The sequence below is a fragment of the Gossypium hirsutum genome, chromosome D08 (genome assembly GCF_007990345.1).
Source record: "Gossypium hirsutum isolate 1008001.06 chromosome D08, Gossypium_hirsutum_v2.1, whole genome shotgun sequence".
NCBI lineage: Eukaryota > Viridiplantae > Streptophyta > Magnoliopsida > Malvales > Malvaceae > Gossypium > Gossypium hirsutum.
Window position 1 is genome coordinate 60,040,259 of NC_053444.1, and position 26,834 is coordinate 60,067,092.

The following is a 26,834-nucleotide window of genomic DNA, read 5'->3' on the forward strand; positions in this document are numbered from 1 at the left end:
TCCCTCAGATTTTAGTTCTAGAAATTTAATCTCTACTTGTTTCATTGAAAATTAAAATCCAATTGATAACATTGTTATATTGTCGTATGACTTTTGTTAAATCTAAAAATGTGCTATCAATTGTACTTTGTTTTTTAAATCAACTATATCAACGTACCCAAAATTTAACAAAATTATCAATTGGACTTTAAATTTGAAATTAAAAGGACTATATTTTTAGAAATAAAAGAAAAGAAGTAAATTTCAAAGTCCAAAGAGTTAGGTACTGAGAGCATAATTAAACCTGCCTAAGAATAGGACATAGATCATAAAACAAGGAACTAAAAAAATGCTAACGTATATATTCAGTCAGAACTTGCATTAATCAAGCAAGAAACTTAAAAATAAAAAATCAAACGAACTCTTGATTTCCTTTCTCATGATCCTCGTGGCTCATTGTTCCTTGGTTCTGCATCAAATATTTAGAATATACTCTTCATGATCCTAGCTTGTATCCTACAAATCAAGAAATTCATTGGTAATATTTGGCGATAATATACAGGCAAATATATATATATTCCATGTCATAGTAAATATAAATGTTACCTTAGACATTGTCATCATGCTCCTTCCTCGTCACAACTCAATGTCCTATCCTTTGTCATGAGCGTGATCATCATAGCAATTCGTCCCAAAAGACTAGGCAAAAATTTCCTTAAACACTTACGTAAAATGACCATTTTTTACATGATAAACAATCAAGTAAAACCACAAGTAAATACCAGTTTCACTTTGCTGAAGCAGTTCCCAATGTTCAAATGTATCTGTCATACACAAGGTCCATCAACATTTTGTTTTCTAACTGGATACGGCAGCGGGGAATACCAAGTTCCCTATGAACCGACCTAGAGGAACTATCTATATAAGGATATGTATGCATATGGTAGTGTACATACAGAGTAATTCAAAACATTAGGATTCTCTGTTCCTTTAATCAATATGAAGAGAAGAAGTACTAAACTGGTGCCAGAAATGGGTGCTATTTGTTTAGTTACTCTTGTTTTTATGTTTATTGTTCCTCTAGCAGTTGCTAGCAAAGAAAATGGGGAAAACAGCTTGTCAACTTACATTGTTCACCTTAAGAAACCAAAGGGAGTCTTTGCTCAAGCAGTAGATTTGGATGGTTGGTACCGATCATTCCTTCCGGTTACCATCCCCGGTCAGAGGACACAGATGGTTTTTTCGTATCAAAATGTGGTTACAGGATTTGCTGCAAAGCTTACAGCAGAGGAAGCAGAAGCAATGAAAAGAAAGGAAGGGATCAAATCTGTTTGGCCTGAGAAAGTATATTCTCTACATACAACACATAGTCCTGACTTCATGGGTTTGCAGCAAAATCTTGGCTTTTGGAACCAATCAAATTATGGTAGGGGAGTCATAATTGGGGTTTTAGACACTGGAATAACCCCGGGTCACCCTTCATTCAGTGACGAAGGAATGCCGCCCCCACCAGCGAAATGGAAGGGGAAATGTGTGTTTGAAGGGGGATGCAATAACAAGCTGATTGGGGCAAGAAGTTTTGTAGAAGGTGAGGTTGGGCCACCGGCTGACGAGGAAGGTCATGGTACTCACACAGCAAGCACAGCTGGTGGCAATTTTGTGAAGGGTGCAAATGTTTTTGGCAATGCCAATGGCACAGCTAGTGGGATGGCACCTTTAGCTCACTTGGCAATGTACAAAGTATGTGGAGCGGGTTGTTCTGAAAGTGCAATATTGGCTGCAATGGACGCCGCTGTTGAGGATGGAGTGGATGTCCTCTCACTTTCATTAGGTGGTGGTTCAATTCCCTTCTATATGGACTCAATTGCCTTGGGTGCATTTACAGCTATTCAGAAGGGTGTATTTGTGAGCTGCTCAGCTGGAAACGAAGGTCCTTCCTATGGTACCTTATCAAATGAGGCTCCATGGATTCTTACAGTCGGAGCAAGCACCACTGACAGGAGCATAGCAGCTGTACCAAAGCTAGGGAATGGATTAACTTTTGATGGTGAATCCCTTTATCAGCCTAATGATTTCCCTTCAATGTTACTGCCTCTTGTATATTCAGGGGCAAATGGCAAGGCTGCATCGGCATTTTGCGCCCCGGGGTCATTGAAAGATGTTGATGTCAAAGGAAAAGTGGTTCTGTGTGAAAGAGGTGGCGATATAGGAAGAATTGACAAAGGCCAAGAAGTAAAAGACAATGGTGGCGCTGCCATGATTCTCATGAATGACAAACTTAATGGTTTCAGCACCATAGCTGATCCTCACGTACTTCCTGCAACCCACGTGGGTTACGAGACTGGTTTGAGCATCCAAAAGTATATAAACTCGACCATGAATCCAACAGCTACAATCATATTCAAAGGTACAGTACTAGGAAAGCAAACTGCTCCTGAAGTCACTTCTTTCTCCTCAAGAGGCCCAAGTTTGCAAAGCTTTGGGATCCTGAAACCAGATATAATTGGTCCTGGTGTAAGCATTCTAGCTGCATGGCCAGTTTCAGTGGAAAACAAAACAAATACAAACTCAACATTCAACATGATTTCTGGCACTTCAATGTCTTGTCCTCATCTCAGTGGCATTGCTGCTTTACTCAAAAGCTCTCATCCAGATTGGTCTCCAGCTGCTATAAAATCTGCGATCATGACTACAGCTAGCTTGGTTAACCTGGGAGGTAACACCATTGTTGATGAAACAAACACTACTGCTGATATCTTCGCAACTGGTGCCGGCCATGTTAACCCATCTAAAGCAAACGACCCTGGCCTTATCTATGATATCCAACCTGATGATTATATCCCTTATTTATGTGGCTTGAATTACACTGACGAGGAGGTAGGAACAATTGTGCAACAAACGGTGAACTGTTCCAGTGAATCAATAATAGCTGAAGCTGAGCTAAACTATCCCTCATTTTCTATATTATTGGCAGAATCTGGTGGTTCTCAGACATATACGAGAACAGTGACGAATGTTGGACCAGCAAGCTCATCCTATACCTATGAAGTGTTTGTGCCAACAGGGGTGGATGTTAGTGTAAAACCGGAAGAGATTGCTTTCACAGAGGTGAACCAAAAGCAAACCTATTCGGTTACATTTAGCAGGCAAAAGAACATCTCCTTGCCGTTTTCCCAAGGACTTTTAAAGTGGGTTTCTGCTCAACATGATGTTAACACCCCAATTGTTGCCATATTTGAATAAGTAATAGTTCCAGCAGCCCCCATGCAAGGCCAACTTTTCATGCAAAAAACTTGTTACTGGTATTTATTATTCCTAGTTCACAAATTACAATCGTCTCTCTTCTATATGTTTTTCCTTCAATAAATGTTAAAAGTGAAACAAAATCCGGGTTTGCTTTCATCCACTCGTGATTTCGTGTTTCAAGTTCCAAGTTTTTTTCTCATGTTCTTGGTTTTGAGTTCATATGCCATTCTTGCAATTGCTATTTATGAATAGGGATTGAAGTTATATTGCAAGTTGAGATTATATAGTGAAATTGAATGAACTGGCTTGGACCATTTCAGCCAAAACACGATGGATTTCAAGCCATGTCTGTTCGCACCATATGCATGAATATTATTATATTATCAGCAACTGGCTCAAATATAGAAAACAAAGGAGTCTTTGAAAGGACTCAGTCATGGTAGTGAAGAATCTTTAAGAGAAAAAATGTAGAGAGGCAAGCATATAAAACAAGGATGGTTCATTATTCCGTTGTACCCCTAAATCAACGCCCAAATAAATAAAACACTCAAAGGCGGCATCTCAGTTACAGGTTAAACTATGATTGGATAAATACAAACTAATGGGGTGAATAATAGTCCAACACTGGATGTCAACATATATTGAGACTCACATGAGAAACCGGCCATCTTTGTCCCTCTTGATTTGTATATATAGGCAGAGTAAGGAAGCTTCGGAAACACAAGAAAAACAACTAAATATTCTTATAACTTGATAGAGAAGAGCCATTTCCCATCCAAGATGGATATGAGTTACTTCATCTGTTTCATTTTCCTGTTCAACTTTCATTCCTTTATTGTTCGAGGGAGTAAATTTTCTTCTGCAAAAGAGATTGAAAAGAATAAGTTGCAGGCTTACGTTGTCTGAGTTGAGCAGCCTGATGTAGGAATTCTTGGACAAGCAGACAATCTGGATGTAGGAAGCTGGCACAAATCTTTTCTTCCATTGCATACTGCAAGCTCAGATACGCAGCCAAGGATGGTTTATTCGTACAAAACAGTCATCAGCGGCTTTGCAGCTAGACTGACAGAGGAGGAAGTGCAGGCCATGAGAACGAAAAAGGGGTTTATCTCAGCACATCCTCAAAGGATACTGCGTAAACAGACAACACACACTCCTCGCTTCTTGGGGCTGCAACAGGAACTGGGAATTTGGAAAGAATCAAATTTTGGAAAAGGTGTGATAATTGGCGTGCTGGATGGTGGAGTTTTGCTTGACCATCCTTCATTCGGTGATGAAGGAATGCCACCTCCACCGGAAAAATGGAAAGGAAAATGTGAATTTACAGCCTGCAACAACAAAATAATTGGTGGAAGGTCCTTCAATATTGATGGAAATATGACCAAGGGAAAGGGGGTTGAGCCACCTAATGATGAAGATGGACATGGGACTCACACAGCTAGCACTGCTGCAGGTCGGTTTGTAAACTATGCTGATGTGCTGGGAAATGCCAAGGGTATGGCCGCAGGGATGGCACCACTTGCTCACCTGGCAATTTATAAAGTATGCTTCGGAGAAGACTGTGCAGAGAGCAACATACTAGCTGCGTTAGATGCTGCTATTGAGGAAGGTGTCGATGTGCTTTCACTTTCTCTCGGGGAAGGAGTTCCCTTTTTCCAGGACAGCATAGCCATTGGCGGATTTGCAGCAATGAAGAATGGAATATTTGTTAGTTGCTCAGATGGAAATTCTGGCCCCTTCCAACACCACATTATCAAATGAAGCCCCATGGCTTCTCACAGTGGGAGCAAGCACCATAGGTCGAAAAATCGTAGCCACGGCAAAGCTTGGAAATGGAGAAGAATTTGATGGAGAATCCATTTTCCAACCCAATGACTTTCCTTCCAAGCTGTTGCAACTTGTTTATGCCGGCATGAATGGTAAACAAGAGTCTGCATTGTGCGGCGAGGGAACATTGAAAGGTATAGATGTCAAAGGCAAGGTGGTTTTATGTGAAAGAGGAGGTGGAATAGCAAGAATTGCTAAAGGACAGGAAGTGAAAAATGCTGGTGGTGCTGCTATGATTCTTATGAATCAAGAAACCGATGGCTTCAGTGTTTCAGCCGATGTTCATGTTCTTCCAACAACCCATGTAAGCTATTGTGCTGGGTTGAAGATAAAAGCTTATTTAAATTCAACAGCAGCACCTACAGCGACAATCTTATTTAGAGGAACGTCTTAGGAGACCTGTCATCTCCCTCTGTTGCTTCCTTTTCGTCAAGAGGCCCCAGCCTGGCGAGCCTGGCATCCTGAAACCGGACATTATAGGCCCTGGCGTGAATATTCTGGCAGCATGGTCATTTCCTCTTGACAATAACATTAACTCAAAATCCACTTTCAATATAATGTCTGGCACATCAATGTCATGCCCTCATCTCAGTGGCATTGCAGCCTTACTCAAGAGCTCTCATCCTACTTGGTCACCAGCTGCCATTAAATCTGCTATGATGACTTCTACTGACCTATTCAATATCGGAGGCAAACTCATTGTCGATGAAACACTTCAACCTGCCGATGTGTTTGCTACCGGTGCTGGCCACGTTAATCCATCCAGGGCAGATAAACTAGGATTGATTTATGATATCCAACCAGATGATTTATATTCCTTATCTTTGTGGTTTGGGCTACAAAGATGAGGAAGTTGGTATAATTGCACATAGATCAGTCAAGTGCTCAGAAAAACCAAGTATACCGGAAGGAGAGCTAAACTATCCTTCATTTTCCATCAAACTTGGACCATCTCAGACATACACAAGGACTGTGACAAATGTTGGTGAGGCAAATTCAGCCTATGAAGTTAAGGTTTGGGCCCCAAAAGGGGTTGATGTGATTGTGAAGCCTAGTACACTATACTTCACAGAGCTAAACCAGAAGGCAACTTACTCGGTAACATTTACTCGAGTTGATTCAACTTATAAAACAGGTGAATACACTCAAGGGTTCATCAAATGGGAGTCTGCTAAATACTCTGTTAGGAGCCCAATCGCAGTAATGTTTGAGTAAGACATAAAAGCAAGCAATCAAATGTATTCTCATAGAAATCTACAGCTACTACAAGATGCTATTGCAGTCTTGTAATATCTTAATATTTCTCTAATTTTATTCAACAGGTTCTTCCGTTTGCAAAACAAGCAAATTAAGTCCATTGCAAGTGAAAAGTAGATTTGGCCCCTCACTTTATTCCTAATGGTTATAAAACAATAAAATTATCAAATAGAACTGGCCAACATGAACTTATAACAGTTGCTGAAGAAGATTTTGAAGGATAAGTGGGCATTAAGTTGAAGTTTTTCTTTCTGGATTCATATTTTAATCGTCAACTACTGCAAATTTATCCTAAATATTCCAAATCTTAATCCCAAGACCGAAGATTTTAATAACGAAATTTCTCATACCAAACATACTATAAAGAAATACACCTACATCTTAATCCTGGAAATCACATGATCTTAACTAACAACGCCATCAAGCATTCTTACTCTTCAAATTCTTGTACTAGTTTTCTTGCCAATCCCATCCGACCATCTAAAACTCTTTAACCATTCATACATAATCCATCGATCGAAGTTCTATAGTCATAAAAAGTAAAATTTTAAATTCACTTGTTTGTTTGACTTCGCTTTGTTTTCAAACTTTTCATAATTTTATTTCTTTTTTAACTAAAAAAAAATTTATCTATTTTTCGTTAAAGCTTATATATGTTTTTTTCTTCAACTTTCCATGTTAATCTAACCAAAAAAATCAACCGTTTATTATTTCTATATGTTTTTTCTTCAATTTTCTTTTGAAATACACATTCAATAAATGCTTTCAACTTATATCCTAACATGAATATAAAAAAATAATCCTTTAAAAAGCTTTTCAAATACATGAAAATCTTGAAATTCACATGAAACACATACCTAAGTTCGAGTTCAAATAGCATAGTAACAAAGAATATCATGAAAATAAAAAGGATTATAAATCAAATTCGAATTTTGGAATTAATAAATCTAGTGTTATAGCATAAGTCAAAACTCAGGTTCTTGTTCTTCCCATAATAGAAAAAGGGTAATGCAACTACTCTTTATCTATTAGGCGTGTGTGTGTGAGAGAGAGAGAGAAAGGGAGAGAGGGAGGATGTTAAAAGTTGGGGCATGACATTGCCATTGATTTCTGTACAAATTTGCAAGTTGCCCCTTGTAAAAATACTACAATCAGTTCATAGAATAGAGTACATAAATGTGTACAGCATGACAAAATTATGTGTCTAAATTGTATCTCAATTCTCAAGTATCGTATTCAATTAACAATTTTTACTTACACTTAATAACCACCTTGAGGTAAATTTGAGCTCCACCAGATGATAATGGACAGGAGAAAAAAAACCACGATCTCTCAAGCACTGGAGCTGGAAACAATCTAGGACGAGTTATGTGTCCTCTTACGAGAATGGCGCCGGTCGGTTACCAAACTTGAGTTTCTGCAAATACATGAAGCTAAGCAAGTAAAGATAAAATCAAATTGAAATATTCAGTACTAAATTTGAATTACTCACGAATCATCTCCATGCTTTCCACTTGTTGACTCTTGTACTGTCGGAGATGGTATCATCACCTACCAAAGATACATTACTATATTAAAAACATGAGGTTCAGCATGTATGCCTGTGCTTGTGCCACACTGCTAGACCAAGCTACAGTGTATAACAAGTCAAATTTCCTAACTCCCATGGGGCAGATAAAACTAAGTCCATCCATTCATTCAGTTTCTTTTCCTTTATTATTGTTACTTCTCTGGTCATGGGAGTAAGTTCAGCATTAAAAAAAAATTAAAAACCAATCAGAGAAACATGCACAGATATTCATTCGCTGCTCCTAGGGCAATAAAGGGTACAGGCCGAAGGCCAGACTTGGATGAAAGAATTTCTATGAGTACACATTTTCTTTTCATACAGAGATGAGCTACTTGTCTGCCTGCTAGTGTTTCATAACTCTAAGACAATAGGCCAAACTATCCCAAATAGGAACCCCGGACATCTTGGCAGATGCAATTAGCCGGTGGTAGCATGTCATAAAAATAAGCAACTTCTATTAAATTATTTACACAATTAATTGACCAGGAAGCTGATACAGTACTGCATTGCATTGACAGGTACAGGTAACAGATATAGTATACAAATAACCAGTCAGAGTTATTAATAGAAAGTACACTGACAGGGCGGCATAGTTGTTTGCTGGTTCTGCCATGGGCTTCTAGGTACTCTTCATATGTCTGCAACCATAATGAGGAGTAAGACATTTAGGGAAAAAAAGAAGAAGAAAAGGTTAAGATATAACTGAGCAAGACTATTCTGAGAGAGAAAGAGAGGGGGGTTCTTTTGTTGATAAAGCAGAAACTGCGGCACTTCATCTGCAGATTGGTCATGCATCGGCCAAAAGTTTAATAAAGTGTGCCAATCTTTATGTCCACAGTTGATCAGGGAAAAACAACACATTGAGCACATGAAACATGTGGCAGGATTCACTGCGCTGAATTCTTTGTAAAGAAAGAGAAGTGGAAAGTTAGGGCGAAAGGGCTCTTGGTAAATACTAACCTGAGAAATCTAGCTTCTCTGATTAATCACATTATATATGACCACAAGGAACATATCCGCTTAGCAAAAGAGCATATAAATTAAACTTCAACAGAATATAAAACAGAGCTTAGACAGGTTCCCAATACCATTTCAAGGAAATCATCCTCAGTCAAGGTACTAGCAAGTGGGCTTTCTGCACATAAACCCCAAGCATCAAATTGAGTAGACATATCATGGTTTATTTGTAGATTGGTGAGATTTCTGTTGATGCGAGAATTTTTCATACTTGCAACCTTTGATGCTCCCATACTGGTAGGAAAATACTCAGTAGCCAAAGTATGCGGATGTGTTAAATGGAATCTATTTGGGTCAGCCTGATGTTGATAGAGGAAGGGATTGTAAGGCATGGGTGTACCAGGCCAAGGCACATGCAGCGGAGGCACACTATAATCTTGATCTCCTAAAGAATATGGAGGTTCTAGGCAAGGCCTCTTTGAAGCTAGATCATCCCTGGTATAACCATTCCAGCGTGAGTTCACAAAATCCAACAAGGCTCATGATTTTAATAGAACATGCAGCTTGGAGATACCTTTTCAGCAAAACATCCACATCATTACTCACATCAAGGAGCTCACAAAGAGCTTCCCCTATATCTTGAGGTAATTCCTAAAAAGAAAACATGAATAAAAATATTACTGTGAAGGAAAGGATGCTTAGTTAAAAGAAGAAGAAGAAGAAGAAGAAGAAGAAGAAATAATTGTGAATATAAAGGACACCTGGCAGTCCCTGCTGATTTTGACAGGTTTGTAGTCATTCAAAGGGTTCTTAAGGTGTAGAGTCTTTTGGAAAGGCAGGTGATTCAAGCAGAGCCATTTGACCTTAAAACTGCGGCCCCAAGGATTACCTTTACCACTTCCTTGGCTCCAAACATTATCTCGCCTCCATCCAACAGAAGACATCATTTGGGCATAACCTTGGAAGAAACCACTCATGTTGACACTAAATATTAAAATAACACAACCGGAATTCTGCAATACAAGAAAATCCCCCAGTATAAAATATCTAGACATAAATAATTGCATAAGATTAAAATAAGAGGGATTTTACATGAAAAGCATCTTCTAGAATTGGTTCATTCATGACTTGAGTAGCCCAAATTCCTTTGTCAATTGATAGTTGAATATTTTGGTGGTTCAAACTCTTAATGATGAAATATCTTTTATTACACAATTTGCCCCTTTTGTCTGCCACATGAGAATGCTCTAGGTCTTGTGCCTTAAAGGGATAGCCATCCTCATTCTCTGACATAAACCAGATTCATACAATGAATAAAACTTGAAAATACATATTAACAGAGGCTGTTACCATGTAATTGATTCTGTACAATACAAGAACATGAAAATCAGTAAAAGCACAATCCTGCACTTTAGTACATATCTTAACTCACTTCATCACTTTATCATAGTGTGTGAATATATGCATGTATATATATTAGAGAGAGAATTCAATGCCGATGTCAGCATAAACTAGATGGACTGTAACAAAACTTGGCCACTGGAACCAATTCACCAAAAATTAAGAAGAAAAAGACTAAGTAGTTTATAACTCCATTGACAATGTATACTTTCCTAAATACTGTATCACAAAGTGACGTGAAAAGATTTCAACAAAGCTGGATCTCTATGCTACTTGTTTCCTGTTTAACGTCTTATCTTTACACAACCATTAGCCAATCCAATGAAAAAAAGGGATCACTTCTTATGGATTCACATGCAAGAAAATATAGTTATGATCATACAGCCATGATAGAACCAATAATGCAAATATAGGGGGCTACAACTCGTACACATATTCAAAACCTGATAAACAATAACTGCTCTCATTATTTATAGCATAATAGGACTTCAAAATTATGTGTCCCAAAGTGCGATATGTAGGTTCTGAGCAAGTTAAAGAGAGAGGGAGATCATAAAACTTCTTTTTCTTGTCTTAAAATAATTCTAGGCCTACAACCAATGAACTAAAATCATGTTCAACATAAGATGCAAACATATACATGGGAAAGATGAATTTCAGATCAATTAAAGGTAGAAACATATAATGATGTCTTAAACAAGAAGAAGATGCGCCATAATTTTACCTAAATCATCTGAATTTCCCATGTCATTTTTCCATTCAGTCACCGATGAATCAACTACAGATGCATTTTCTCTTGCAGTATCAGAAGACATATCCTTATTCACCTCCAATCACAATGCAGATTAATGAAAAAGAAATCAAGCCAGACTCTGCGGCAAGACAACGCAACTGTATTTGAAATATATATATTTAGCAATCCAATTCAAAATAAACAGTGATCAGTATCCAGAATCTCTACCATCAGCAGCAATAACCGGATATGGACTTTGGGCAGAAGGAAAGAAGTATTAAAAGTAAAAGAAAACACAACTTTTCTAGGCTAAACATGAACTATTACTCCAAGTTACCTTATAGCAAAATTAGACATGGAGAATACCAAAAAAAAAAAATCATACAGAAAAGCAATTGAGTAAATAAAGAAAGAAAAAAGGAGGATATAGTTACAGTAATAACTAATAAGTAAATACAGTTTCTTTTTGTTAATCCCATTTATAGAATTTTCAAGGAGAATGTTTGGAAATGTATTTTGCATCACAAGTCTATTCTATTCTATTCGTCCATTTAATTTTTTAGTATACCATTAGGGCCGAACGCATAACAAATAAATTCTCATGAATAAATAAAAGAATTAATACTAAGATAAATTATAGCCAATTCCTTATATTCATAGGCGAAATGAATTTTGTAAAGTTCATATTCAACATTAGGGAAATTTCAGAAAACAATTCACTAATTATGTAAAGGAATTCCTCCCATTTTCGTTCTACTATTGTTTCTCAGCAACCAAGCAGGAGGTAAAGCGGAAAAGAAAATAAGAGAAAAGAAAGAAGTGAAAGCGAGTACCTGTTTAAGAGGGAAAACCAAACAGAAAGCAAAACAGGAGTGTTGAAGTTGAAGTTGAAGTTGAAGTTGAAGTGGAAGTGGAAGTGGAAGTCCCAAGTGATTGGCTATGTATTAGTGTCTTGGCCTTGCCTGTAGTAAATGAACCCTAACTTTTGTTTCCCTTTTTTGTTTTTCTTTTTTTTTTTCGATTTTCATTTCTTGGAATTGAACCTTCCAAATTATACGCCGAGTATAGGTAACTTTAGCTCTTTATTTTTTTTCCATTTGCGGGTCTTGAGATTGGCGATCCAGCAGCTGCTTTAGGTTGGTTTCGGCTGAAGGTGGACAGATCGGACAATGTTACGTGTGTTCGTGAATCTCAGACAATGAGCGCAAATTAGATTTTAACTGGGCCTTCTCAGTTCCAGGTTCTATATTTGGGCTGTCATTGCCCTGAGGCCTCAGCCATGCACTTGGGGCAAACAGTTTAATCGGTTGATATCTTTTTGGAATTGATTTAATCAAAAATTGATTTAATTGATTTTAGTTAAGAAAACCGATTTCAAATCAATTTTGATTCGGTCGATTATTTTGATTAACTGATATTGAGTTATTAGATTGGGTTTATATGGTTAGATATTTATTTTGTATTATAAAATATAAATATATTTTAAATAATTTAAAAATAATATAAAATAAGTCTATTTGTTTGATCGGTTCAATTACGGGATTTAAAAATTAATGACCGATTGAATTAACCGATTAAACCAAGATCAAAACCGACCAACCCGCTCCATCTGACTAAACTGAAACCAAAAAAATCGAGTGAACTAATTTTTCGATTAAACTTGAAAATTGCTCTCCCTATCGCTATTTTTCAGATTTCAAAATTCAAGTTTAATTGTTAACACTATTATTCTTTTTGTTAAATTTACTAGTGTTGCATTTTAAAATTTAAATAAAGATACTTAGTAGTAATATAATTGAAAAATGTTGTAATTAGACTTATCCATGACTTGGGCCACAGCCCAATTCTTAAGTCCAAGCCCTTTTTCTACCCGACCCAACCAAAAAGCCTGTTTCACTGTTTAAAAATTAATGATTGAATTCGAGTCAAGTTGACCCACAACATAGAAAACTTTGTCTAAGTCCAACCTAAGTTAGCTCACCTAACTAATGGACAAGTTTAGTCGCAATGAATCTAAATTTAACAAAATAATTTTAACATGTTAACGGCTAGATTTAAATTTAAAAATATCTCAAACAAAAAAATTAAAAATTTCAAAATAAAAATAAAAAATTAAATTTTAAATTTATGAAGAATAAATATACTTATTACACATTTTAGCATTAAATTAAGGGTAAATTACACCAACAGTCACTCAACTTTGAGGTAGGTAACAAAACAACCACCTAGGTTTCATTTTAGTCACTCAACTTTTGAAAAATAACAAAATAGACACTAACGTTATAAAAAAGTGACAAAATAGTCACCGATTAATAGTTTCCGTTAGTGTCTTACCGGACCACTGATATGGCAAGTTAACTGCTGATGTGGCCAGTTAACTTGTCACGTTGGATGTCCACAATGGAAACCCACCCAATTTAAGAAGAAATTGAAAAAAAAACCCTTAATAACAAAGGAGAAGAAGAAGAGACTATAAAAAACAAAAAGTCTTCTTTGCTTAATTTGGCGGGTTTGATTCTTTGCCATTGAAACACCATGTCTTTGCTCTTCTTCTTCTTCTTCTTGGCTATATTCTTCTGTAACCTTCCACCATTGAAACACCAAATAGATAAATCTCAACTTCACTAAAACACCCAAAAACAAAGACAGATAAAATTTCTTTCAGACCCAAATTAATAAAAAGGAAAAAAATTTGACCCATTATATTGATTGAACCAGCAAGGGAGTTGAATAAATTTGGAAAAGACCCAGAAAAGAAAATCTTGCAAAAAGTGGGTCATTTCTTCAAAATTTGAAAATTTAAACATTACTTGCCATTATCAGAAGTGAGGAGAAGCTTGGGTAAATTGCCTTCCCCTTGTGTTACTGTGACCCCCAAAGCAACAACATTCTGGTTTGAAGCTGCAACAGCCATTCCTAAGTAACTGCAGAAGAATATGAAGCAATTGGGTTAAAGCTTTGGCCTTAGATCGTTATCTTTAAAGTTTGGAGGAATCACTTGCAGAGATGCAGTATGGGACTGATTTGAAAACTGGGGGCATCTCCATTTTTTCTCTTCTTCTCTTTCTTCTTCTTCTTCTCCTCTTCTTATTCTTTTTTTCTTCTTTTTCTCTTCTTAAACCCTAAATTGATACTGATGAGGCTATTAAATTGGTGGTAACCGGTTAGCTGAAGGGTTTTTTTATACCAAGCACGACGTCATCTATTATGTCACTTTGTCATGACGTCTGTGATGGAAAATGGCAAAAAGGACTGTTTTGTCACTTTTCTAAAGTTGAGTGACTGAAATAAAATCGATGTGATTATTTTGTCAGCTATCTCAAAATTAAGTGACTGTTAGTGTAATTTAACTTTAAATTAATTATATCGACGGGTTAAGTATGAATCAAAATAATAACTACCAGAACGTCACTTGTGTTCTGCATGGACACCACAACCTCCATTTGGGATTGGTACTGAATAAGGGAAAAGGTGGTTAGAAATATCACTCTGCTACTTTGAGAAATTAAAAAGACAGAATAAATGGTAATTTTCACAAACAAGTAGCTTAATAAAAGAACCAAATCAGCTCTCATTATTCAAATAAAACAGGTAAAGAGGAGCCAAGGAGTGGAGACAGACGCCACAACCAAGGGTTTAACCCCCCAACGAAATATAGCATTCATCAGAGTACAGAAAGAAATAGGTTATCGCGACAAATAAAAATACTAGTTTCAGTTGGACAGATTATCCTGGGTCTTCCTGAACAGCTTATGCTCGATATGCTGAGCAAAGGTACGAGGAGGGAACAGTGGAGGTTCGGTCTCAGAGACAGTCTCCGGGAGTGGCTTAAGGATGATCTTATCCTTCGGTGGCTCACAGAAAACTGCCCATGAGATCCTAACCTTCTCCTTATTAACCAGACCCCTGTGGAGAATGCTCTTGAACTTTCCATTGCTGAGGATCTCGATGGTGTCTCCAATGTGCATGATGATGGAGTTGGGAACACATTTAGCGGTCACCCACTTGCCTTGGTAAAAGAGTTGGAGGCCAGGAACCATGTTGTGGAGAATGAAAGTGAGTGCACTTATATCGGTGTGAGCTTCGACACCGAGAGCGAGTTCTGGTTGTGGACACTTGGGGTAGTAATTGATTTTCAATTGAAGAAGAAGCTCTTCCACGCCACCAACTTCCTTCTCTAGCCTTCCTTCTTCTAATCCCAAGCAAATTGATAGTGCTGAAAGTATTTTGCTCGCTAGGCCTCGCAGTTGCCTTGCATACTCACTTGTAACTTCACTTCAAGACAAGTAAATGATGAATCAGTACCAATTAACATTAAATATGTAAGTAAAAACAAGCTAAGCTAAACTCACGTGTATTCGCTGGGGATTTTAGGCCAAATTGACAAGTCTCTCTTATCCTCAGGAAAAATAAGATGGAAGAAGTAGTCCTCCCACTCAAGCTGCCCACTAGCATTGTTAGCAAGCTTGCTACCATAGCCCTGAACATTCCCAGAGCTCTGGTCGTTGGCATACTTCTCTTTCTCCTCCACAGGGAGTTCAAAGAATTTCTGCCCAACTTTCCTAACACGATCCATGAGCTCCTCGGAGATGCCATGGTTAACAAGGTGCATCACACCCCATTCCATGGCAGCCTTTTTCAGCTCCTGCTGACATCTTTCCCGGACCTCTTTGTCCTCCGACTCGATTTCTGTCAAATCGATGGTCGGAACCTGAGGCCCTTCCTCTTTTTTCTCTTCTTCAAACACGTTACCTATGCTTGTAAGCTCTTCTTGAGGCCTGATATATTCTTTCGGGATTGATTGAATCCCACTGCTTGCCAAGCTTTCTACTCTAGGTAGCACTGAGGTCACCATTTGTAGATGTCGTAAGTTTATATTTTAAAAACAAAAACAATTTTTTTTGCGTACTGCAGTATATATCGGATAGTGCTGGGCATTTTATAGGGCAGCGGTAGAAGAATAACGTTAAGCTAAACAGTAAACAGTGATGAAAATAACGGAATGAATTTTTAGGAATGTGTTTGATAGAAAGTTGTATACACGTGAGTGATAGTAGGCAGGGTCAAGGAAAAAATGATTTGAACTTTGAAAGAAAACTAAATGGTAAGTTGTACACGTGAATGAGAGTAGCCAGGGTCAAGGTGGGTTGACTGGAAGATAAGGGATTTGGCCTTCCGTTTTTGGTGACTAGGAGATTTCAGATTTGGCTTAAATATTATAAATAAGGAAATTGATATGAAAATTCATACTCTGACAATTATCAGCCGTTAGGTCTTTTTTATTTATTTTTTAATTAACCTTAAAATTTAAAATTTAAAGTTTTATAAAAAATATTAAATTAATTTTTAAATATCTTAAATTAAAATAATAATAAGTTAATTGAATCTCAATTCAGTTTATATCAAAAAATGCCAGTAAATCTACTGATTGTGAGCAAAGCCTCGCACAAATTTTCTATATGATAAAAATCATGAAATAGAGAAACGAACAAAGATAGCGAGCCACATAATAATAATAATGTCATAGGAAAAATATATATTAACAAAAATTAGCGTGAAGCCAGTAATAAATTAATGGATGGGAGGTTTAGGATTCCATAATTGTATTTGTAAATTTGTTTCCTTTCCCGTTATAATATGCTTACACCAAGGAATCCTATTTAAATTAGAGTCGGTGGCGTGAAAGAAATTTGTTTTTAATGAAAATCTCAACTCTTACTGCAAGACGTTTCACTTGTATAATAGAAATAGCGTCAAGGTTACGGTTAAGCTAAATGCATTGTCAAACTGCCAACTACCAAGCCAGTCCTGCACGTTTCATCTAACCCAATCTTTCCCTTTGGATTAATGCATGACATTCAATTTATTATGCGGTATTATTGACCTTCAAGTGGATAAGAGTAATAATTATATAATAGAACTTAAAAAAATTCAAAAGAATATTAATTTAGGGTGTTTTTATAAATTATTGAAAATTTTCATTTTCAACAATTAATATTATAAATGTGTTTGATAATCATTTTAATTTTTTTATTTAATATAAAATTTTCAGTAAAAGGTGTTGAATAAGATAAGTAGATAAGTAGTTACTTATCACTTAATTTAGAAAATATTAAGTTAATTTTATTTCATTAAAAATTGAAATAAATTATTAAAAAGAATGAGATATTTAAATTATCATATTTATCTTTCATTCAAAACCATTCTAAATGATATAAAATATTATATTAATAAGAATAAAATTTTAAAAAATATTTTAAAAATTAATATTTACTTTTATCGAATAATATAATTATATTTGGTACTTATATTTAAATTCTACATTATAAAGGGTTTTTTACTTAAATAATATAAAAAAATATTGAAATAGGATGATAGGGCCATTATTTACGAATATTGGCAAATTGCACAGTGAACCCATGGTGTTGCCTGAGCATTGGCGGCATCAACCTCCTTTGGCAGTAATGATTAAGCTGATGATTTGATTTGAAAAAGAAATTAATTTTCGTTTGGTGCCACCTGAGCAATCGGCAGCGTAACACCCTATTACCGAACTCAATCGCTGGGTTGAGCAACGAGATATCACATCATTGCCGGAGCAACTATCATCATTCGTTCCATAATAAATTCAAATCGTACATTTAGACCCATAGCCATGTCTTGATTAATATACCAATATCTTAGCCATTAACCTATTTATTCATTGCAATTCATGCATCCTCTATTCCAGCTATATATATACAACAACATTAATTCGGTACTAAGCAAGAATATACAACAGCATTCAATCCACCATACAATGATATTTCAAGCATCAAATTACTCACTCATTAACAGCAGCAATTTAACTGAATTCTTTCATGCATTTCTTCCAACCCGAAACAGCAAGGTTAAACCACCAAGAATTGAGCATTTTACGTGACAAAGACCAAGAAAAGCTCACCAAAATATCTATTCAAAGTGTCGAGACCCTCACACTAACTTAGATTTTCCCTTGTCGTTTGGTCCTGTTAAGTATGACTCATATTTCAGTCAAATTTGAGAAATAATCTTCCAGTTAAACTCTGTTTATTTGTTTCAATCAAACTATGATTAGTCTATATTATTTTATTATTATTTGACCTATAAATTTAGCCTATAAATAGACTCTTTTACTGATTAAGTGCTAAAATTACATATTTTATGTAATTAAATCGGTTAATTTATGAGAGTGCACCACTGATTTTTCCATGCTTATATTGAATTTTGTGCAGGGATGCAATTTGGGGCTAAATAGAAGAAAAATGAAACAATTGGGCTAGATTGAAGAAAGAAGCAAAGAAGGAGGACCAAAGCAGAATTTTTCCAAGGTGTAATTAGCTGAAATTTTTGTTGACTTAGTGGGAGATTATGTTGGGACTTTTTATATCATGGAATATTTTATTTCCTTGATTTTCTATGGCTAGTAGCTCTTAATTTAGCAAAGCCACTAGTATAAATAGGGGGCTACAGTATTCATTTATTCATCAAGTCATAAATCAAGCTTTCATCTTTGAATGCAATCTCTTCTTCATTCTCACGAAGCTATTTGTTGTTTTTGGTTTATTTTTCTTCAATTTATTAATTTCTAGTTTGTCACCAACTTAAACCATTTACAATTTCTTTTTCAAACTTCCTTTTCATTTCTAGTAGCTAATCATCCCACTTTAATACATAACCAAAATTCCAGCCCCATACTTAATCACACCACCCATTCTTTTCACCCATTTTTTACCTTATTTAATTTATCCAACTCTAATATGCCCCAAACCTTAAGTTAACTAAATCCACTTTTAGCTTTAGGTCGAAATTAGCTTCATCAAAACCCGTGAGTTACGAACCCGAGTAATTTAACTCCTAAATTCCAGTACTTATTATTTCTCTGGATTAAGAGTACGATTTTGTCAACTCACAAAGTCAGATCAACACTAAGTCAAAAAAGACATCGTTTAAGTTAGTGTGGTTAGACGTACAGTTGGAATTCCGAAAGGATTGATTGTCTGATTGGTTTTCCGTGAACACATTGGCGTGCCATGTAACAGCCCAATTTTGACCCTAATCGGACAGAGTGGTTTCGAGACCACAAATTCGAGTCAAAAAAATATTTTAATATTATTTAGAGAGTTTATTATGTGTGAATTTGATTGTGTGAAATTTCCATGTTTAAATTTTATCGTTTGAATGACCGATTAAAGAAAATGACTTAATCGTGTAAAATTAAAAATTTAAGGGTCAATCTTAAAAGCACCTAATTGTTGTTGTCTTTTAAAAATGGGGGATTTAAACGACAATTGGGCCATTTAGATGATAGTGGGTGGCAATGGTCAACATTGCCCTTGTATTATATGTTTTATAATTAAATTAAATAAGGTTAAAATAGTAAACCAAAAATATATATGTTATTATATGTTAAATAAAACAAAAAGAAAATAAATTCATCATCATCTTCCTATTGCCGAATTTGAAACAAGAAAAAAATAATAAAACCTAGCTAGGTTCGGCCATTAATGAGCTCAAATTAAGGTTAGTTCTTTGTTCGATTTTTAATAATTTTTACGTTTTTGAGATTGTTGCTTTGAATACTATCCGACCCATGTTTGAATTTTTAATTTTGATGAATATTTTGAGTTGTGCCATTGATGAACATTTGTGTTATGTGATGTTTGATGATGAATAATGAAAGATACATTTTAGATTAATATGTTTTGTATTGGAAGTTTTGGTGACATTGAGTAATTAGAGTTAAATTGTGAAATTAAATTTTTGAGGGTTTAAAATGTGAAATAAATGAAATGTGAGGACTTGTATGAACAATAGGTGCATTCAGCCCTTGTATGTTGTGAACAAATTTTGTGTATTTTGTGTTTTATCCAATAGGGACTAAATTGTAAAAAGTGTAAATGTTAGGGGAAAAATAGTAGTTTACCCATTTATGTGTTTTTGGATTAAATTGAATGTAATTATATTTAAACTAGCTTATTTTGAATATAATTAGATCAAGAATCGAAGAAATCAGAGTTGGATCGGGGAAAAACTAAAGTTGTCGATTAATCGTCTGGTTTCAACTTTTCAACGTACGAGGTAAGTCCATTAGCAATTTGAGGTTATTAAATCAGTATATATGCATGAATATCTATTTTATTTTGATGAGCTGAAATTGAAAGTATATGGATTGAATTTGGTTTAAGTATGAATGATATATATATATGTATCATGTTCGAATATATATATGTATAAATACTTGTTTTTAATCAAAGGTATTTATATATATAATATATATGTATACATAAGGTCTGAATATATATATAAGCATATACATGTATAAACCTTTGGACTTGGTTAAAGGTATGAATGTGTATATATATGTACACGTGAGTTGTAATATATATGTATACTCATGAATAAGTCTTGAATATATTTAAAGGTATGAATCATATGTATGTATATGTAATTTCAAATACGTGTGTATATACATGTACAAATTTTTGTATTGAATTAAAGGTATGAAATTGTTAGCTTAGATTATTTATAAGGTATTAGAATGTATGATATATATTTTCTTTGAATTGATTTTTTTAATGTTATGAAATATATATATATGTATTTAAGTGATTCGATTATTAAATGTATATTAAGGTATGATAAAAGTTAAATGATAAGATTTTAATAGTAGAATTTAATTTATTAAGTTATATGTATATATATGTGAGTGTACGGATGTATAATTGAATTATTTGGCTGAATTTGGTATTTGATCTTTATATATCTATGTGGTTTAAAAATATAGTTTATAAATTATTGAGCTAAATTTTTATGTATGGACAGTATAGACAAATATAGTTCGAACATGAGTAACAACTTCTGTGAATTGAGATTTTTTAGGCTCAGTGCCTATCAGGTTTATTGTCAGTGAAATAATTCAGACTTTATGTCTAGCAGGCTTGATGCCGCTGAAATTATTCAGACTATAAGTCTAGCAGGCTTAATGCCGGTGATACATTTCGGACAATAAGTCTATCAGGCTAAAAGCCGGTGTACCGAATCCGGTTTTAAAACCTAGCAGGCTAAGTGCCGGTGAATCTGTTTAAATTATGTGAGAATATGCAATTGATATATCTATGATTTTGATTATATGGAATTGATGAATACATAAACGTTCGACCTATTTTTCAGTTACATGTGTTTAATGAGTATACAAATGTTCAGTCATATGATTTTGGTTATATTAAATTGATGAGCATATATATATTCGGTCTAAGCAATTATTAAATATATATATGTGCATTCGGTATATGCATATATTAAATATATATGCAATAGGTATATGCATTTGCTAAGCAATTGATAAATATATATTCGGCAAATGCATTCAATAATTATATATATAAATGTTTGGTTAAATGCATTCGGTTATAATGTTTATTTAGTATATATATTTATATGATCAGTTATATGCATATGATGTATCTGTATACATATATTCAGAGGTATGCATTTGACAGGTATATATATATTTGATTATAAATAAAATGGTTTAAGGATAGCAAATGCTAATATAATAATTATTTGTGTTATTTACGATTTCAGTGAATTTGATTTGGAAATTATATGACTTATATATATTTTAGTTATGCTGTAGACTTACTAAGCTATATAAGCTTACTTTGTTCGTTACCTCTCTTTGTTTTATAGACTTTAGATCAAGCTTCAAGCTCGGGGATCGTCAGCAAGTTCATCACCCTATCTATTATCTTGGTATTTAAAATATTTAAATTCTAACTATGGCATGTATAGACTAGATAAATGTTTTGAAGGTCGTATTTTGTTGTATTGTATATGATTATTATAGCCATACTAAAATGGTTTATTTCTTATGGATTTGCTAGTTTGCAATGTTTTTATTAGTTAGATTTTAATGTCTTTGTTTATTAGAAATGGTTAGAAGAGAGAAGTTTAAAATTTTGCATTTTGTTTTATAATAGACCAAGCTTATTATATTTATATATATAATATATATATGCATTGATTTTGAGATGGTTGTCTTTGTTTAGTAATGCCTCGTAACCCTAATTCAGCGACGGATATGGGTTAGAGGTGTTACATGCCAAGTGGGGATTGTTGTTTGGTTCCATCAAGGGAAGTAGTAACCGGATTTAAATGTCTCACGCAGTTGAGGACATTGGTTCGAGCTAGGCTCTTCTAGAACGCAAAGCTGCCGAAGTTCTAAATCACAAACGTGTTGCTGGTTGTTCGATCGGTAAGGGTTAGTTATAGGACGTTCCATAACTAATTTACACAAGGAAGAGTTGGTGTCTGAGGCATCCTTGGTAGCTATAACTAGCTTATTGGAAAAGAGGAGTTCATCTAATTTCGAGGACCGATTCAAAGATGAGAAAAAACCCGTGCCTAAAGTTGAGCTTAGTTTAGTTCATTTTTCTTCAAATTTATTTAATTGTTTTTATTATTTTATTTTCAGCTTTTACTTTTCATGCATTTTTTCCTATTCATTTCAGGTTCTAGGTTTTCAATTTTATCCTCCCGCCAAATTTCTTGGGCATTTACAATCTTAGAAAATACATCGATTAGAGATTAGAACTTATAACACATTTAGAGAATTTTGTGTTTATGTTTTGAGGGTTATTTATTTTTGAGTTTTCGAGGTTTAGTTTTTATCTCCATCTTCTGTACTCTTCGTTCTTTTGCCATTATAGTCAAATTATCTTTACCCGTGGTTTTTTATCCTCTTTGGAGGGGTTTTTCCAAGTTAAATTTGTGTGTTCAATTTCTCAATTTCTTCTACTATTTTTTACTTATTGCTTAATTGGGTCGATCTCCAACAAGTGGTATCAAAGCTAGTTCAATTTTCGTAGATCAGGCCGTTCAAAGATGGCAGTAACAAGGTTTGAAATTGAGAAGTTCAATGGTGTCACAAATTTATGTGGCAAGTTCGGATGATGACAATTCTAGTTCTAACCGGCCTGAAAAAGGTTGTTACTGGGGAAAAGCCTAAGAATCTAAATCAAATAGAATGGGAAGAGCTTGGTGAAAAGGCCTTGTCTGCAATCCAGTTGTGCCTCACGAATAATGTATTGCAGGAGGTATTTATGGAGAAGACCTCATCTGCCTTGTGAAAAAGGTTAAAAACTCTTTATGCAACTAAGTCTCTGGCTAACCGTTTAGTGTTGAAACAACTAATATTTACGTTTCGTATGAATGAATGTGAGCTTCTTAGAGATCACATCAGTTAATTCATTACTCTTTTAAATGATTTAAATAATGTTGAGGTTTAGATTGACGATGAAAATCAGTCTATGCTATTATTGTGCTCTTTACCCCCTTCATACAAGTTTTTCAGGGAGACCTTGATTTACGGTAGAGATAAGTTTTCGTTCGAAGATGTGACAGGTCATTTGTTGAGTAGAGACAAACTCGACAATGAGTTTAGTTCGGATGGCAAGGCATATAGGCAAGCTTCTGTTTTGGTAACATCAAAGAAGCGAAACAAAAAGTTCGCTATTGTAAAAAGTTAGGTCACATCAAAGCATATTGTTAGAAACTGCGAAATAAAAAAACTACTGAGAGAAACGAGGAAGATGTAACTGGTGCTAATTTGGCCTATAAAAGTGGTGATGATTTCTTGTTAGTGTCAACGAGCGATAACTCCAAGCTTACGTCTGAGTGGATCCTAGATTCGAGATGTTATTTTCGCATGCGTCCCAATAAAGAATGGTTCTCCACATACAGTTCAATTGAAGGTGAAATTGTGTGCATGGGAAAAGATTCATTCGGTAAAGTAATTAGTATTGGTACTGTTAAAATTATGATGCATGACGAGACAATTAAGACACTTTTAGATGTCAGGTATGTACCTAATTGATGAAAGAATCTCATCTCATTGAGTATTTTAGACTCAAAATTATGCAAAATCAACATCGAGTCGAACAACATTAAGCTATCTCGTGGAGCTATCATTTTGTTAAAAGGTAAAAGGACCAGCAATTTTTGTATTCTGGAAGGTTCTACAGTGACTGGTGAAATTGGATGTCCCTCGTCCGTACGGAGTTGAAGTCAACTCGTTTGGAGCGGAGGCAACTTGGTCATAAGAGGGAAAAAGATATGATCGTTTTGTTGAAAAGAGGTTCTCTTCTGAATGCAGGTTTTGAAAAGTTAAGGTATTGGTTCGTGAAAATCAGACCCGGGTTAGTTTTGATTTGGCAGTGTACAAGTTGAAGGCTAAAAGTCTTCTAGTTTCTAAGCACATATTCGAATCAGTTAATTCCTTGCATAGTTCAAAATAGGCCCTATGGCGGGCTTTGGTAAAGATGACGTTGTGGAAATATAAGTCAACGTGGAGATTTGTTAAGTATGACTCCTATTTTAGGCAAATTTGAGAAATAATCTTCCAATTAAAATCTGTTTATTTGTTTCAATCAAACTCTGATTAGTTTAGATTACTTTATTATTATTTGACCTATGAATTTAACCTATAAATAGACTCTTTTACAACCTTAGAAAATACACCCATTAGAGATTAGAACTCATAACACATTTAGAGAATTTTGTGTTTACGTTTTGAAAGTTCTTTATTTTCGGGTTTTCGGGGTTTAATTTCTATCTCCATCTTTTGTACTCTTTGTTCTTTTGCCATTATAGTAAACTTATCTTTACTTGTGGTTTTTTTATCCTTTTTGGAGGGGTTTTTCCACGTTAAATTTATGTGTTCAATTTCTTAATTTCTTCCACTATTTTTTATTTGTTGCCTAATCAAGTTGATCCCCAACAAGTCCCTCCACCTCCTTGCTAGCTAAACTGTAATAGCTCGATTTTTCAGTGGTGTCAAAAACAGTGGTTTTGAGGCCACCAAATTCGGCGAGTAAGTTTGTAAATATTATTATTTAATATTTACGAGTTAAATATGGTTTTAAAAAGGTTTTTGATTTGGTAATTTATATTTTATAACGATTTATTAGGTTCAAGTGGTAAGACCCTAAGGTCAAGTGATTTTAGAAAGTGAGGTATCCGGACCTCATTTCTATACCGAGCCATAAATATTTTTATAAATATTTACAGAGTGTCATTAAGGTGGTATTAAAGTTTTGTTGAAAAATGTTAACGTTTTGATAGTTAATTAATTAAAAAAGACTAAGTCGTAAAAGATGTAAAATTTAGTCACTATTTGATTTGAGTGATTAAATGGTTTATTGAATAAGAAAAAGGGACTTAGTTTGCAATTAGACCATTATTAAAAATAATGGGCAAAGTTGGATATTAAATGGGTGAATTTTAATATTATAACAAAGGTTAAATTAGTAATTTAATAATTAAAAGAAAAGTAAAACAAATAAAACAGGGCATCATCTTTTTTAACCTTTGTTTTCCTCTCGAAATTGTTAAAGAAGGAAGCCATAGCTAGGGCTTAGTATTCGACCAACTTTGGTTTGATGATTTGGTAAGCAAAATTTTGCCCGTTTCTTTTAATTTTTATGTTTTTGATATCGTTGCAACTAGGTCCAGCTAACCCATACCTTCGTTTCTAATTCTGTTAAAAATTTTGCAAGTTTCCATTGATAAATAGTAGAAGCTTTTTGCAAGTTTCCATTGATAAATATTAGACGTTTTTTATGAATAACATGAATTTGGAGTTTTTTGTGTTGTGTGATAATTTTGTAAAGTGATTTTTGTTAAATTTTGATTTTAGGATTAAATTGTGAAAATGTCAAAATATTAGGGTTTGATAGTGAATTTTAGGTTTATCGGGGGCTATATGAGGGCCTAGAATATTTGGATAGATTATGGATTTGATAAAATTAGTTAATTTGATAGATTAACTAATTAAGGGATTAAATTACAAAAACTGTAAAAGTTTAGGGTAATTGCATAAATTCAAAAAATAAAAAGGGTATTAATTGTAAAATAGATTGGAAATGAAATATATGCTAATAAATGAGTAATTTTATATTTTAGATCAAGATCCCTTAGATACTCATGGAAAAGGAAAAATAGCGGAATAGTCTCTAAACTTCTACAATTACTACAATTCAATCCAGGTAAGTTCGTACGGTTAAAATTTAACATTCGTATAAAATGATGATTGGTATTATGCATATATTATATTGTTGGAAATGAATTATTGTTTGAATTATAATATGGAATTGGATATTTGGTTTGAATTGAACACGAGATTTGAGTACATTCGTGATTTGGTGTATGATGGGGGTTTGGAGTGGAGATGGTATTGGAGGGAGATATCGACATTTAACCCAAGTAAATCGGGATTCAGCATTTGCTACGAACTCTCGTGTTTTATTTTCTATTTGGCTTGATTGGGTGGATCAGCTCTTATGAGCTTCTGTTCAGCTCTTACGAGCTTCTAATCAGCTTTCGAGCTTCTGTTGGCGTATTTGAGAGGACCAGCTTTTATGAGCTTTTATGGCGTATTCTTCAAATGGAAAAATCTCAGTAAAGTGATTTATTTAATTAATTTGAAATACATGTTATTTATTTTTTTATTGATTTGAATAAGGATGTATTTATCGATTGAAGTTGTGAATGATAGGGAGTTCTCATGGATGATTTTTATTATTTGATTTATTATAGTTAGTTTGGCAAGATTTTTGTTTATCTCGTCGAACTTACTAAGCTTCATTAAACTTACTTGTGTTGTTTAATGTCATTGTAGATTTTCGAAAGGTTGGACGATCGGATCAACACTCAAGTCACACTACCCAGTTTATCTCGATAGTTTTTGAAACGTTAAATTTGGATTATATGACATGTATAGGCTCTTGTGCTACTTTGGTTAATGTTTGGCTTATGTAAATGTTATGAATGATATTTTGTGCAAAT

The 26,834-nt window shown here is 34.5% G+C and overlaps 4 protein-coding genes across 16 annotated transcripts; 2 read left to right on the forward strand and 2 right to left on the reverse strand.

The window, feature by feature from the left end:
- Window positions 1-944: 944 nt before the first annotated feature.
- Window positions 945-3,719, forward strand: LOC107930041 (subtilisin-like protease). The gene has a single exon (XM_016861596.2). The coding sequence runs from the start codon at window positions 979-981 to the stop codon at window positions 3,220-3,222; it is 2,244 nt and encodes a 747-aa protein (XP_016717085.2). The 5' UTR covers window positions 945-978; the 3' UTR covers window positions 3,223-3,719.
- A 412-nt stretch (window positions 3,720-4,131) lies between these two features.
- On the forward strand, window positions 4,132-7,368 carry LOC107930040 (subtilisin-like protease 4; the record flags this gene model as incomplete). The annotated part of the gene is given in 5 exon segments (XM_041098619.1): window positions 4,132-4,968; window positions 4,970-5,438; window positions 5,441-5,494; window positions 5,497-5,861; window positions 5,863-7,368. Coding segments are annotated over 5 exon segments (2,130 nt in total), but the record flags the coding sequence as incomplete, so codon positions are not given.
- A 16-nt stretch (window positions 7,369-7,384) lies between these two features.
- Window positions 7,385-12,151, reverse strand: LOC107930042 (YTH domain-containing protein 1). 13 transcript variants are annotated; one of them, XM_041098623.1, is made up of 10 exons: window positions 11,804-12,151; window positions 10,962-11,109; window positions 9,929-10,122; window positions 9,598-9,849; window positions 9,411-9,487; window positions 9,108-9,331; window positions 8,968-9,014; window positions 8,461-8,517; window positions 7,802-7,860; window positions 7,385-7,726 (listed from the first exon to the last, which is right to left on the reverse strand). In XM_041098623.1, the coding sequence occupies exons 2-10, from the start codon at window positions 11,050-11,052 to the stop codon at window positions 7,666-7,668; spliced, it is 1,062 nt and encodes a 353-aa protein (XP_040954557.1). In that variant the 5' UTR covers window positions 11,053-11,109; window positions 11,804-12,151; the 3' UTR covers window positions 7,385-7,665. The 13 variants fall into 13 exon arrangements, 12 of the variants coding, with proteins under 12 accessions (XP_040954557.1, XP_040954556.1, XP_016717092.2 ...); XM_041098622.1 differs by having other exon boundaries at window positions 8,455-8,517; XM_016861603.2 differs by having other exon boundaries at window positions 10,962-11,128.
- Window positions 12,152-14,517: 2,366 nt separating this feature from the next.
- On the reverse strand, window positions 14,518-15,866 carry LOC107930062 (leucoanthocyanidin dioxygenase-like). Its single transcript, NM_001327309.2, has 2 exons — window positions 15,323-15,866; window positions 14,518-15,245 (listed from the first exon to the last, which is right to left on the reverse strand). The coding sequence occupies exons 1-2, from the start codon at window positions 15,823-15,825 to the stop codon at window positions 14,684-14,686; spliced, it is 1,065 nt and encodes a 354-aa protein (NP_001314238.2). The 5' UTR covers window positions 15,826-15,866; the 3' UTR covers window positions 14,518-14,683.
- Between the last annotated feature and the right edge of the window lie 10,968 nt (window positions 15,867-26,834).

Coding starts and splice junctions, on each gene's coding strand:
- LOC107930041 (XM_016861596.2), top strand. CDS start 979: ATGAAGAGAAGAAGTACTAAACTGGTGCCAGAAATGGGTGCTATTTGT.
- LOC107930042 (XM_016861598.2), bottom strand. CDS start 11,052: ATGTCTTCTGATACTGCAAGAGAAAATGCATCTGTAGTTGATTCATCG. Junction 9,850..9,928: donor TTCTAGAAGATGCTTTTCAT/GTAAAATCCCTC, acceptor CTTGTATTGCAG/AATTCCGGTTGTGTTATTTT. Junction 7,727..7,801: donor GGAAAGCATGGAGATGATTC/GTGAGTAATTCA, acceptor ATGTATTTGCAG/AAACTCAAGTTTGGTAACCG.
- LOC107930062 (NM_001327309.2), bottom strand. CDS start 15,825: ATGGTGACCTCAGTGCTACCTAGAGTAGAAAGCTTGGCAAGCAGTGGG. Junction 15,246..15,322: donor AAAATCCCCAGCGAATACAC/GTGAGTTTAGCT, acceptor CTTGTCTTGAAG/TGAAGTTACAAGTGAGTATG.